Source organism: Nestor notabilis, unplaced genomic scaffold (genome assembly GCF_000696875.1).
Source record: "Nestor notabilis isolate BGI_N333 unplaced genomic scaffold, ASM69687v1 scaffold1208, whole genome shotgun sequence".
Lineage (NCBI taxonomy): Eukaryota > Metazoa > Chordata > Aves > Psittaciformes > Psittacidae > Nestor > Nestor notabilis.
The window spans coordinates 21,952-35,614 of record NW_009941261.1 but is presented as its reverse complement, the minus strand read 5'-3'; the positions used below and the strand labels follow the sequence as shown (position 1 = coordinate 35,614).

At 40.2% G+C, this 13,663-nt stretch overlaps 1 protein-coding gene across 1 annotated transcript in view; it reads right to left on the bottom strand.

Moving 5' to 3' along the window:
* The window catches only part of VMP1 (vacuole membrane protein 1), a 58,351-nt gene that overhangs the window by 30,880 nt on the left and 13,808 nt on the right, over positions 1 to 13,663 (bottom strand). The window contains exons 5-6 of the mRNA XM_010020774.1: positions 8,050 to 8,217; positions 3,280 to 3,411 (exon numbers count right to left, since the gene is read on the bottom strand). Coding sequence (XP_010019076.1) covers positions 3,280 to 3,411; positions 8,050 to 8,217 — 300 coding nt within the window. The remainder of the gene's footprint in view (positions 1 to 3,279; positions 3,412 to 8,049; positions 8,218 to 13,663) is intronic.

Sequence of the window (13,663 nt, the reverse complement as noted above, 5' to 3'; positions counted from 1 at the left end):
ACTGTACAAAAGTATGCTTGCACTGTATTATTACCAATGTGCTGCCCCAGCACTAAGTAGTAGATTCACTTCCCCTAATTGAGAGTTTGGCTTGAACGGCTGCACTGGACATACTCCCCATGGCTAAAAGGGGAGCTCTGATAAAACACTCCTTTGCTCTGCAATTCAACTGAAAGAGAGTTAACAGCAACTGAGATACCATTTCAAACATTTGTCATTTTTAAATACTGCCTCAAGTAGTAACAAACCAGACCGAGTTGCTCTGTTTCTATAGCATGCTGGGCTCTGCATTGTGTGGAGCTCTGAGAAAAAAGAGCCCTGCTTGTAAACCACACTCCTTCTTGAGGGCAAAGTTGCTAGATTTTAACAAGAGCAACGACAAGGCAAGAGAAGATCTCATGCTCCCTTCATGTAACCGGGACTAACTCAGTGGCGTGCTCACCCAGGAACAAACAGAAAGCAGAAGTGACTGTTCCTTTAAAATGAGGGGCTTTTTCTGAAGTATGCTAATGGAAAGTACAAGACAGACTTACACATAGAATCATAGAATGGTTTGGGTTGGAAAGGACCTTAAGATCATCTAGTTCCAACCCCCCTGCCATGAGCAGGGACACCACACACTAAACTGTCGCCCAAGGCTCTGTCCAATCTGGCCTTGAACACTGCCAGGGATGGAGCATTCACAACTTCCTTGGGCAACCTATTCCAGTGCCTCACCACCCTCACTGTGAAGAACTTCTTCCTTAGATCTAACCTAAAGTTCCCCTGTTTCAGTTTAAAGCCATTACCCTTGTCCTACCACTACAGTCCCTAATGAAGAGTCCAATTATCATCTGCAATCTAATGAGCTTTCTCAATGCCTAGCTCAAAGACACAGGTCATTTAGATCTGAGATTTATGACAGAAAATCCATCAAGAGACTCTTTAAAGTAAACAGCATTTTATTCTCTGTAACTCAGAATGGGGCACTAAACCTTTATGCTGTTTAATCCTTCTAGGTTCCTTTTTGTGGTGTTTTAAAGTGCCAAGCTAGCAAGCACATTGCCCCTCACAGATCCTTCAGGCTGGATGTTATATTCATGGTCTATTCTCACCATAGAATATCCTCATCTGTTTCTCAAAATTACCATTGTTTTTGAGAAATAGCAGCTTCAAGCTTTCTAAACAAAACACACGCAGGCAAAAACATCAAGCCATTTGGCTTTGCCTTGTAGGCATATAGCAGCTCAGCAGAAGTAGAGGGGGAAGCTATTCTTCCAAATCTAACACCCATTTTCATGCCTTTCAAAAAGGCAGGATGAAGTGAGACCTTTATCCCGAAAGAAGGCTCCTGGCACTTGACGTCAAAGATTTGTAGTAGCCTCCATGGCATAAGATGCTTGTCACATCCCCCATGCTTTCTAAAGCATAAAGCTTCAGCTTGGGAGAGTGGGAGAAGCTGATGTAGGTAACAAAAATCATTACTGAGCTATTTAAAAATAGACATTGTAACTGCTCATGAATAGCAATTACAGAACAAAGTGATAAGCTATGCTGAAGATTGGGATTTACTAAAGGTCATAGGAAAAGGCAGGCCTGTCTCCCACAGACATCTAGCAAAAACACGCTTGAAGCCAAAAGCAAAAAGGAAGTCATATTAGCAAATGGAAAAAGCCGAACTGTCAGTTTTATGAGCACAATACAATTTAATCGGATTGTCAAAGCCTCACGTTGAAAGAGTTTTATAGAAACCAAACCACAAGCGGAGTTTAAAAAGATGATTTTTTTTTTTCCTGGCCATCCCTCCACAGAACAACATGCTTCCATCCAAATCCAACTGCCAAGGAAATAAAATTAAGAGCACTGGTAACTAACACCATCGTTTTTCTCAATTACACACCACCGTTCGCTTACGAAGGGCACTCAATACAGCTCGCTATATTTTGGCCTGTCTGACAAAATGCTCTCTAGCAAAAATTTTCTTCCCAAGAATCTTACTGTGCATTCTGGAAACCACCTCTGGCTGCTCCCACAACTGTACACGCATATAATTTGCTGGGAGAGTTTCAGTAAACACAGATAGCATTTCAGCTCTCGAGTCATGTATTCGACTGGTTTCGTTGTTGGGGTTTTTTTTACCACAACTTGATATTTATACAGTTAGGGATTACTTTGCAAAGCAAAGGCTGATAATAAAGAAAGCATATTCTCCCCCCCAAACACTGTATCTGTAAAGAAATAGAGGAATTTACTATTTACAATAGGAGAAAAAAACCTCTGCAACCTTCTAGTAGGGGGGAGGCTATCAGGGAACACAGGGTTTACTGTTAGAATTACTAGATTGCACTCTGTATTTCCAGACAAACTACTTTCTTTCATGAAAAAAGCTTCATCCATTCTTTGAAGAGGAGGAAAAAAGTAGAAGTATATATTTGTATCAAGCAAATACTTTGGCAGAACAGTTTAAAGACAGCAGTGCATGGTAAATAGCATCTGCTGTTTTTTTAACAGTAGTCTCATGACCCATTTCAACTCAGTGGCAGACAAAACAGGGTGAGAAGGAAAAATACCAAAGAGAAATTCAGTGACAAGTAGTTTGAGGAAAAAAATGTGACATTTCTTCTAAAATGAAAAACTTGTGAACAGGATGTGAACTCCTGACCTGAATGAAAAATTATCTACAATAATATCTGACTGATGTACAGCATCAGTTGCAAACTATGTTGTAACACAAGCAGTTTTCAGTCCACCAAGAAAATAAATGACACGAGCAACAGAAAGGGATTCGGAGCAGTTTGGTTGCATTTTCACATCAGGAAAAATACGTTTCCTCAGGCTGATGAATGGGTCGTGCACTAGCCCTGAGGATGTTAGTGGCAAAGCAGGCAAATGTCATCTGAAGGGGATGAGTCGAAACTGAAAGTCATCTCCTGGCCCAGAGAGGCTTTAAATGCAGGTCTAACCACCATGATTATGGAATAGCATATCCTCTACCACGGGTCTCTTAGCCTACTTCCACGCTACCTTTACTGCGCTTGATCTTGGAAGTCTTAATTAAATGCAGTATTTGTAGCAAATACTTTGCCTGCACTATTCTACCTGCTTCAACAAGCTGCGTTCCTGTACTCCCATCACCAGAGGTATCTCTACACTGTGGAGGATCTTTTTCCATCCCTGGGAAGTCCCTTGTGAACTCACAACTGATTTTTGGCCCATTCCCACTTCATTGGAATGGTTATTTACTTCATCTAGTTATTTCGTGTTTTATTAACTCTGTCTGTTGTTTTGCACTGTTCTTACTTGTGCAGTCTCTGCATGTTCCAGCATCTCCTCAAATTCCTGGTACTCTTCATCATCAGGTTCAGCACCAGAGAGTCGGGCCGCCCTCGCCATAAAATATGGAGGCAGCTCTCCAATGGCTGTGCCAGCACCCTGGGAAAAGAATAATTCTGATTTATTTGTGTGTTCATTAAATAATAAACATGTCATATGCACAGTTCCACGGACATTTCAAATGATTAGAACTGATGAGACCAGCTCATCGGTTTGCTTTTATCCACCAGGTCGGACTTCTCATGATTTCAAACATAATGCTTTGAAGTCCTTTGAAATCCCACCTTTCTCCTTTCCCTGTTTAGCAAAATGCACTTCTCTCAGCACAGACTATTGTGCTGCAAGTCGTGGCTCCTCAGCCATGATCTGCAAGGTCAAAACTACGTGATCCGTGCCTCCCTGGGGCCCTGCAGAGTGGCATCTTGCCCAGCTCCAGCAGAGCTCTGGTGGAGAGGCTGCAGCTGGAGAGCTCGGGGCCCCGCTGTCCCACACGATCCCTGACTCAGCACTGTGCTGCCATCTCACCCCACCGCATGATGCCAGACGTATTTGCTGGAATGCGACAGCCCTTGCTCCTGAAGCAGCCTTCAAAATAATCTGGGAACTCCTCCCCCGTGCCGTCATGGAGTTTACTTGTTCAGTCATGAGACTTCGTGTAAGTGTTTATTAGAAACCAGGCTTGAGTTTTACTACAGCTATGGGCAAGGAAAATAAGGTTAAGCAAAGCAAGGTCTTGAGTTTTTTTCACTCCTTTAGATGGAATAAAGGAAGCCAGAAGAACCCCAGATGAAAGCATGGTTGCTTTCTCACCACAGGAAAATTGTATTTGTTTTCTCAGGACATCAAATGACTCATTTCAATCTTGTGGGTAAATGCAACTTTAGCTTAACCAAGGAAAAGGAGAAAAGAGACAGCTAAGACTGAACATATGGACAAACGGAGGCTAATGAAACAGGACTTGGACTAAACTTGGAATGGTTTAAATATAGGACAGGTAATAGCACAATAGTTGGGCACCACACTGGAAAAGTGTTAAAACTTCGCTACATGCAGATGGCTTTTCTCTCTTAGGATCAGTAGTAACAACTGCTTTTCTATTCCTTTGAAGCAGTGTGAAAGCTTTTCAATTTCCTTTGTTCCTGCTCTACGTGCAGCTGCAAGCAAGGGAGAATTCCAGCTGCTGTGGATATTCCAAATCAACAGGTTGTGGTTTTAAATACCGCCACTCTCCGCAGTTACCCCACTGTTAAATTCTTGGTTTAAGCATACGAAGTGCACAGCCTCACATGTTTATCCTCTTGTTTTCCATAGAAGAAAAATTTAAACTAGTGCAGCAAGCTGAACTCCATTAATCTGCCTCTTTCTGGCACAAGGGAAGATAAGCCTGAAAACAGTAGCAACAACGTTTCAGAAAAATTAACTTGAGGTTATGTTCTCAGGGTGATGCAAGAACAAAAAGTCACATTGCTTCTCAGGGCTCTGCCAATTTGCTTTGGCTTCATTTTGTTAACCAAGGAAGAGGTTTGCATGTGTGTACTGGACATGAACTTTCTTTAAATTGGGTAAGTCACATGCTCATTATTACAAAACATTTCAGAAGTGCACCAAAAATCATATGATTTCATGTCTGCTGGAGATAGGTTCCTTAAGTGCACTGAAAAAAAGGGCAGCAATTAAGGGATTCAAACCAGTAACTATTTAACAGCTTTTTGTAACATTAGCTGTCCATTTTCACCATGTAACTTCACATGCCAGTTTTACATGGAGATTCCTTGGACTAACAACATATTGGAAAGGCAAATGCCAGTCAAAATACTTTTAAACAAATACATTTAGAGAAGGAAACTGGGAAATTACTCCATTAGAAAGAATCTTTTAAATAGATTTTATCCTGGTCAGGTCACAGGCCACTGTTCTGCTAATCCCGAGCAATTAAGCATTTTTATTCTTTCCCCTTATTTCTTGTAAAACCCAAAAAAAGCTGGAACATGTCAAAAATGTAGGGCACTATTGAATTTCCTGTCCCTGTGAGATGGAAGGCTGTGAAAACTGGCATGCATCTACCAGACTGTTTTAAAGAGTCCTTCTGCAGGCCAGGACTGGTGGAGGCAACTTTTATAGTGATTGAAAAAAGCATCATTTTCATTTCACCTAATAATTCCTTAGATTGTGATATTTAATCCTCCTAACACTCACTATCAGCAAAAAAGGCTATCACTGCCATGCAGGGGACTAGTAATGATTTTAATCTCTGGAAAAAAACTACCTGTTATAAACTGGCTGAAAAAGCTGCCGATGTTTTTGTGATCTGAATCAAATCCCTTGTGCAGTTAAATCCCTGCACTCAGATCTTGCAGGACACTTAGTCTGGGTAGCTTTATAGTCAGAGGTCTGCAGAGTCCCCACTGGGACCAACCTGCTTTCATGAAAACATACTGCTACCACCCTCCTGTCTCCCTCCAAATCATCAAGGAGATTGGCCAGATTTCACTTTGGAGCCTTTCAACATAATTTCACTTTACAAGTTTAAAGAAAACAGGCTAATGGTGGTGTTATACCTATTCTTCACAGGGCTCCATGTGTTGCATTAGGAGCACATCTATATGCATCCAATAATTCCTTTTCTTTTGCATTTATCCAGTATTTATCATAACTTCAGATTCTACATCTAAATAGAAGTTGCTGGTTCCATTAAAAAAAGAAAAACAAAAGATGGATTTGAGCTCATTCAATCATACCCAGATAAGGAACTAAACCTCATATTCCTCATGTCAGTTTAAATTATTGGGGTTTTAAACTAATGTTCTGATTTGCAGAAAATTGGCCTTTTTCTTTTCTGGAAGTCACCATTACTTTCCTATTAAGTGGACATTTGGTTTTAAGAGTGACAGAATAAAAAGTTTCTTCAACAGCTTCCATAAGAAATGAACTGGAATTAGGACAAAAGAAACATACTGGAAGAAGCAGCAGCAATTGCCAACTTGATTTGGCTTACAGGAAATTAGCAAGCAAAGTTTATGTACTCGTGCAACATTCCAAGAAAGCACAACATTACACTAGACACCACTGTTAGACAGAGGATGCTCCCAAGGGAAAATCTAGTGGAGACAGAGTTCAGTGAAAAGGTAGCTGACTGAATTTGAAGGCGAGAAGAAAGGGGTGGGGGGGAAGAGAGAGCAGGATAAAAACGTTCTGGCTCAGTCCCATTCCCTTGTCCTTTTCCTAGCCTGAACCCAAAAACGCAGCTCAAATGGGAGACTGAAGGTACTGTTTGTTCTCCCTCATGACTGCTTAGATGGATAGATGCTTTCAACGCTTGCAACTCTATTAACTCATTTCTAAACTACTTAATTCTCATCATAGTTCAGCTATTTTACTGAAGATTAAGCAATGGATGTTTACCCAGAGCTACATTTTTATTTTGCAACCCTAGAAACGTAATTGTAAATGCCATTTTTATTACTCTAGTCTCCATTAAACAAACTTAGACAGAGGAAGATGAGGAAGAAAATAAAAAGAAATCTTGTATTCATGGTCTGACAAGTACTTGTATGCTTAGCTACTTAGCGAGCATTCAGGCAATTCTGTCCTCTCTTTAGAAAGAGTGAAATTTAAGATGTACTTTGCTTCTTGAGAGGGCTGTAAGTCCACTTACTCAGCTACTATTTTGACTTTGGTACTGCTATACAGCAGACTGTAATGTGTACAACCTAACTGGAATTTTTCTAAGTGACACAGCTGCTGATAATTTTAAAAGTCATAGTGACCAAAGTTACCTTAATATATCTTTCCATACCACGAGAAGGAACACAAGGGCAGACATCACATACCATGTTTTCTGAATTTTCTCTCTCTACATTTGAATTGGACAATTAATAATTAAATCATCAGCTAGAACAGGAAGTCAAGTAAAATAAAGTTAATTTGGCATGTAGTTCCCAGCAGACGCATCTGTGTAAACTGCAATGCAAAATAATCTATATGTCATGAAAAGAACATCTTAGCTGACCAAAATCCTTCCAAAAACCCAAACTTCTATAAAAAGCTACTGGGGGGGGGAGGGGAAGGGACAACAGAAAGGAAGTTCCAATGGCAGCGTTTCCTCAGACCCTGATTCACTGAAAAGCTAACCTGCTTTTCCTGTTTTAAGTGAAAAGTTTGCCATGAGGGAAACAGGCAGAGAAACAGAAATAAAATACATAAAAATGTACACCATAAAACTCTCACTTAATCCAATCTCTTGATGCGACCCAGAACATTTCAGCTGTGATATTAGGGGCTGAGTCCTTCCTGTAACTGCAACTTCACACAAGTTACAAGCTCCAAATTTCTGAAATTATTTCTTGCTTAACTGCATGCAGTGTAAGACCTGACAGCTGCAGGATCATTTGGGATGCAGATACCCTTTCTGAAACTTACCTTCCACATCAACAGCTTTGAAACACATGAGCCTTTTCTGCTAGCATTTAGAGAAGTACTGAGCACTGCAATTGATAAAAGACATCTCGATAATATCTTGTTACTTCTCTTTAATGGCACTAAAATTACCCAGGGCTAGAAGGTTGATCAGGAAAGCACCTATTCACACTGCAAATACACACGTTGCTGCTGGCAGTGCAAAATGTCATTATTTTGCTAATTCAGTAATTTGTGTGTTTGCTGGACACAAATTATTGCTGGACACAGAAATTAAGTGTGTGAGTTAAAATTGCTCAAGTTTTATAAACCAAGCCTTACCCACATGCAGGCCTCCAGCCTGACTTTTGAGATGATAGCCCATAAAGAAATGGATCCTTCAGTTGTCTCCTCATCAGGGCAGATAATCTGATCCGGGTAAGGAGGCTCAGGAAAATTAACTGAGTTACATTCATACGCAGCAAGAGTAACTGATGCTATGTGTGGACCCTGAAAAAACACAAGTAATTTCAAATGCATTTTAGGCCAGTTATAAGAAAAGTTAAAATTAAAACCCTCACCTTAGTCCCTCATGCACTAAGCTAAAACTTAGTGTTTCTCATTTTGGCCATTAATAATGCTACCCATGTAAAACGTTGGGGGGTTTGGGTTAGGGAGCCTTTCAGCTTTTGCCATGCCATTGTATAGTAGTATGAGGTTATCGAACATAAGTAAGAATCCTTACTTCTTAAAACCAGGAAAATTTTCAAAACTCTAAAATGTTCTCTTTGAGGCATTTATGAGCTACAGCTTTATTACAGCAGGTGTTTTCCCTACTGTTGCTTTTAGAGGATGGAGGCATTTAAAGTCTATGTTACATTTTTCTTCAACGACTGGTCCTTTACAACACCTTACAGCGAACTTCTTAACTTCCTCCAAAAAGCAGTTGCTTATTTTGTGCCAGTTTTTCTGCATATACACAAGAACAACCTTTCTGCTATTTGCTAAAGATGGTTTGAAATAGAATACAAAACTTAAACATTATTTAAATGCCATATAATTGAATTACTTCTTGTCTCCCATCTTACAGTAAAATCTTATTTTGGAGAGACCTCCAAATAAAACTAGCATACAAGTGTATTCAAGAATTGAATTACTACATACTTAAAAAAAACTGAAAAAATTGCCATTATTTTAATACAACAGAAGTGAGAAGCAATTCTAATAGTTTATGGCCTGAACAGTAGACTTGTAGCTAAAAAAGAAATCCCTTCACAAAAGGTCAGGGAAACATTGTTTGGGGAAGAAGAAAAAAAAACCCAGAAGAGTAGTGACTTGAACTAAAAGTTGCAGATTTAAAGAAATCTTAAAGTTCTATGTGCAGATCAAATTACACGAAGCTAAACTTCTGCTATTAATTATTTCATGGGTTTTAACATCATGTTGGGAAATGTATTGTCAACTATTTTCTTCTATGTTTTTTCCCTTAAATGAGTCATATTTATTAGACCAATAAAGGACCCACCCAAATCAAAGCTAAATTTCTTACAGAATAGCGAGTGTGATAAACCTCAGCACTGCCATTCCCCTGCACAAGGCTTCCAAGCTCACTTTGAAATGCAGGAGCCAGAAGTGTATGCAGAGGACACTGCAGGCTTCATTTGCACCTTAAAGGGTGAAATTCCATAGCAGGTCTGACACAAAAGGTGAGTGAGGCTCCATTACTTTTTCTAGACTTGCTGGGAAGAAGGTTTCAGTTGGGTTGACTCATGTCAGCATTTCAGGTCCCACTGGCGAGACCAGAGCACTGGACTTATGCAATTACACTGACATAGTGATTTTCTAGAGGCAGGGAAATAAGAAAGTTAGGGAAAAAATAACCAGTTGTATTTTTCTGTATGACAGTTGTGACTACTGTTGTCACATGTAAACAATTCAAAACCAAACCATTCTTCTGGCATGCAGTCAGTACAAGACAAGCTGCTCTGATACCAAGCAATTCTTTTATTTATTCCTAGTTACTTTACAGGAGACTAATTCAAAGTGCTTTGGCATACTTGGGGTTACATGAATACATAGATAGACACAGCCTGCTGAGATGATGAGGCATAGTATCTCTTGGAGAAGGTTCACTGAAGTAAAACTGAAAAAGAGGGGATCCAGAAGTTGATACACAAGAGCGATTTTGATATGGAATGGAGAATAAAGAATGGATGAATGAACCAATGACTAGTAAGATAGAGTATTGACATTTCCATAGGCCTCAGTGACAATTAACTCCTTTTTGGTGCTTGTAGCAAGATCATCCCTGTCCCCAGCAGCTTCATATCTAAACAAAAACCAAATCTCTATTTTACCCAATGAGGACAGACAGAAAGAGAGCAGAAACTTTCCTAAAATTGTAAAGTACATTTTAGCAAACCTGGGAACCTCTTTCTCCACCGTACTCTGAAATTTAGGGAACTTAATCCCATGCCCTGCTTGCCCCTCCCCAGTCTGACAGCTACCTTGGGACAAAACAGGTCTCAAGCCATCTTCCTTAAATGAATGGTTTTCACCGGTAGAAATTTGCAATAAATTGCTCTTGAATAGCAAATTTGCATGGAGGAAATCCCCACTGTACTTGAGTTGTACATGACAATTTCCTATGTTCCCTTGAGAGTAAGGGTAAGGTGTTTGCCAAGGCAGTAAGATACGGTGTGTGAATTAAGTACAGTTTTGGTTCCACAAAACTCGGAAGACATACTCCAGTACTGTATAACTACAACCAGCTGCAATGGGAAACTTACTTTAGTTTCAGTTTTACAATAGTAAGAGACAAATTTAATCACAACTGTAGCAAGGCCTCCACCCCCTTGCAAAGTTTCAGTGATGGCATTACCAGCATTTCTTCTCAAACTGCACACAGGGTGGACAAAGACATGATACAATCGCACGACAGAAAGCAATGACAAAATGCCTAACTGGAGACTGCTTGCTCCATGAGCATCTCAATTATAGAATGATGGAATCAAATAGGTTGGAAAAGACTGTTAAGATCATTGAGTCCAACCTTTACCCCAGCACTGCCAAGACCACCACTAAACCATGTTACTAAGGGCCTCATGTACACAGTTTTTGGACACTTGCAGGGATGGTGACTCCAGCACTGCCCTGGGCAGCCTGTTCCAATGCTTGAGCATCCTTTGGGAATTGGACAATTCCTAGTATCCAGTCTAAATAAAATCCAGTCTAAAATCCCCTGGCGCAGCAGTTTCCCTCAATAGAATTGCCATCCTTGAGATGGCCTAATGGTCTCCAAACATTGCCTCTTATTAAGAGAGCTCTCCCACTCCCAACGAATGCCTGCAAAAGGAAAGATTTCGTAAGTAGGCAATGGAGAAAAAGGCATTTCACAAAGCAGCTGCAAACAGCCAGTGAGCCACCTGAAGACTATGCCGAAGGGACAGAATCCTTCCACCGCAACGTAAACAATTCTATAATGGAAAAACGTTGGAGTTATGGAACCCACAGAAGCCATATTTTAACTGGGATAAGAAATAAAGCATAAACGGTTCAGTTAGAGTGATGAAGTGTGGAGTATTGGAACTTGGAAAGAGCCAAAGGAAAGCAGAAGAATCCTGTGTCCTCCTCTGGCAGTGGGGCCCGGCTGTCCTGCTAGTCAAACGGACAACAGCTCGCAGCTTGGCAGGCTGCATGCAACATCTCTGACATCTGCTTTTGTTCTAGCTCAGCTCCGAAAGCTTACACAGAGCAATATACTTTCACAAAGCCATGGTTACCAAGCACCTCAAAACAATGGTTGGCTAAACAGGACTATGGTTGCAATGGGGGTGGGGAAGCAGGAAGAGTGGGAGGGTCACTGCCTGTTTCATAATGGAGGTGCCATTTTGCTTTATATTTAGCAATAGTGGTGGTTTAACTCTGAATGGAAGAGGGAACCAACTTCAAATGGGCTTTAGGTACCACCTTTGGAAAACCACAGTCAATTTACACTCAGGTGTTTTCTCTGTACTCCTTTTTGCACCAGAAGGATTAATCCTCATACAATTTTTTAATCCTCTTCACAAATAATACCTCCTTCAACCTGTCCTCCTCCTTCCCTGCATGGGGCCGCAGTAAATACTCCAAGTGTTTTGCCTCCCTGCAATAGCTCAGTTTATTTCAACACCTTAGGAAAACCTCAATGATATCCCCTCTTTAACTCTAACTACAGCTTTATTTTGGAAAGGGCATTTGCAAAACAACTTCAAACCCTGTTGTACCAGCCAACAAATAATAAACACGGGCGATTTAGTAGACATACTGCTTGCCAAACCAGGAAGAGTTGCTGAAATTCAAGGAATGTAAGGTCCTGAACACCGTCTTTCCCTCTTCCAATGATTTTTTTTTTCCTCCTTTCTCTTTTAAATGGCAGGAGGCACTAACAGGGGTGAACAGAGAAGAAACTGAGAAACATTCTGCTGACTCGAGTGAGAAACATTTGCTCGCCACTACTGACGACCAGAAGGAGCCTGTGGTTAGGCTGGAATGCGATTTGTTAGAAATAGCTGTACGATTTACAAATGCAACAAGACAAGATCTAGTCATCAAGATCAACTCAACACAAATCCATTTTTAGCAATAGTAGTTTAGGGGAGTTTGGAAATCCCTATCTAGACAACCCTAATGTCTCACAGAAGGTAACTTCAGACTCTTGAACTCACAGGACTTCAGAGAAGTTTTAGTTCAATGACTGAAGGCACCCAAGTTAGAATAGACACTGCTAATCCATAGAAATAAGTTACTTTAAATCCTGTATTATGACATTTTTAGAAAGTACACTCTTTTAATCTACAAATTATGCTTGGAAATTCATCAGCGCAGGTAGAAAGAGACGGCAGGCCCACATAAAAAAAATCAATTTAAAATCCATAAAAACATATTGATATGTATAATTTTTACAACAGAGAATTTTTTACCATAAGGAAAACTGACTGAATATCCAATTAAAAGTTAATCATATTTTCACATTATTAATCATTCTGTGCACTTATGACTGTGAACATACTTAAATCTACAGATTTATAAACAAACTCCGTATCAAGTGCTGGTTTCTCACATGCCCCTTCACAGAACAGCCATCCTGCTGAAGTGATACGAGCACAAGAACAACTCCATCTAATTTTAACATTTTACTTTTGGGGAAGACATAATTTTAGACTGGCTCTAATTTAGAAACATTTCACAAAGAGAAGTGATATGTCTGCCAGCAAGAAAAACATTATGCTGAACTCACTGCTGAACTTAAGGCACTTAAAATCAGTTTCCCTCCATGGATGCTTTACATACTGGGTTCGAGACTCAACCCTTTCACAGGGGGGAAACATGTCATGCTATATTTGATTAAGATAAACTGGAAAAGTAGAAGCTTGCTTCTCATGGGAAACATCCTGCAAGTGTTGCCCCAGGCTGCGACTCATCTCATACTTATCCATGGAGTCAGTACACCTCTCAAGAAAGGAATACCACGTTACATCATCTCTACTATAATCAAGAGCAGTGGACAACTACCCACAAAGAACACTGCTCTGTGATTAAGAGGGGAAAGCTTGATCTGTAGGTGACCATTAAATATGTCAATCTAGTCTGTCTGTCTGTTTCACAAGATTAAAGCATCTCGTGATTTTATACAATGTCTGGTATGCAGTGCTGGCTGTACAGCAGGGCTCAGAATGAAGTAGGATCCTGTACCTAGGACATCCTCAAGTGACACAAACATCCATCAAGTGGTCAGGGCTTAGTTTTAGCACATTGTCACGGCACTTCAAGAGATGTATTAATTTTACAATCATGTGTCTGTTAGCAAGTTTCTATTCCCACCTCAGTCAAGCCTTGCCCTACATAACAAAGCTGATGGAAATTCCAAACGATGAGCCAAAAGCTCTGAATATAACTGAACGAAAACCACTGAGGG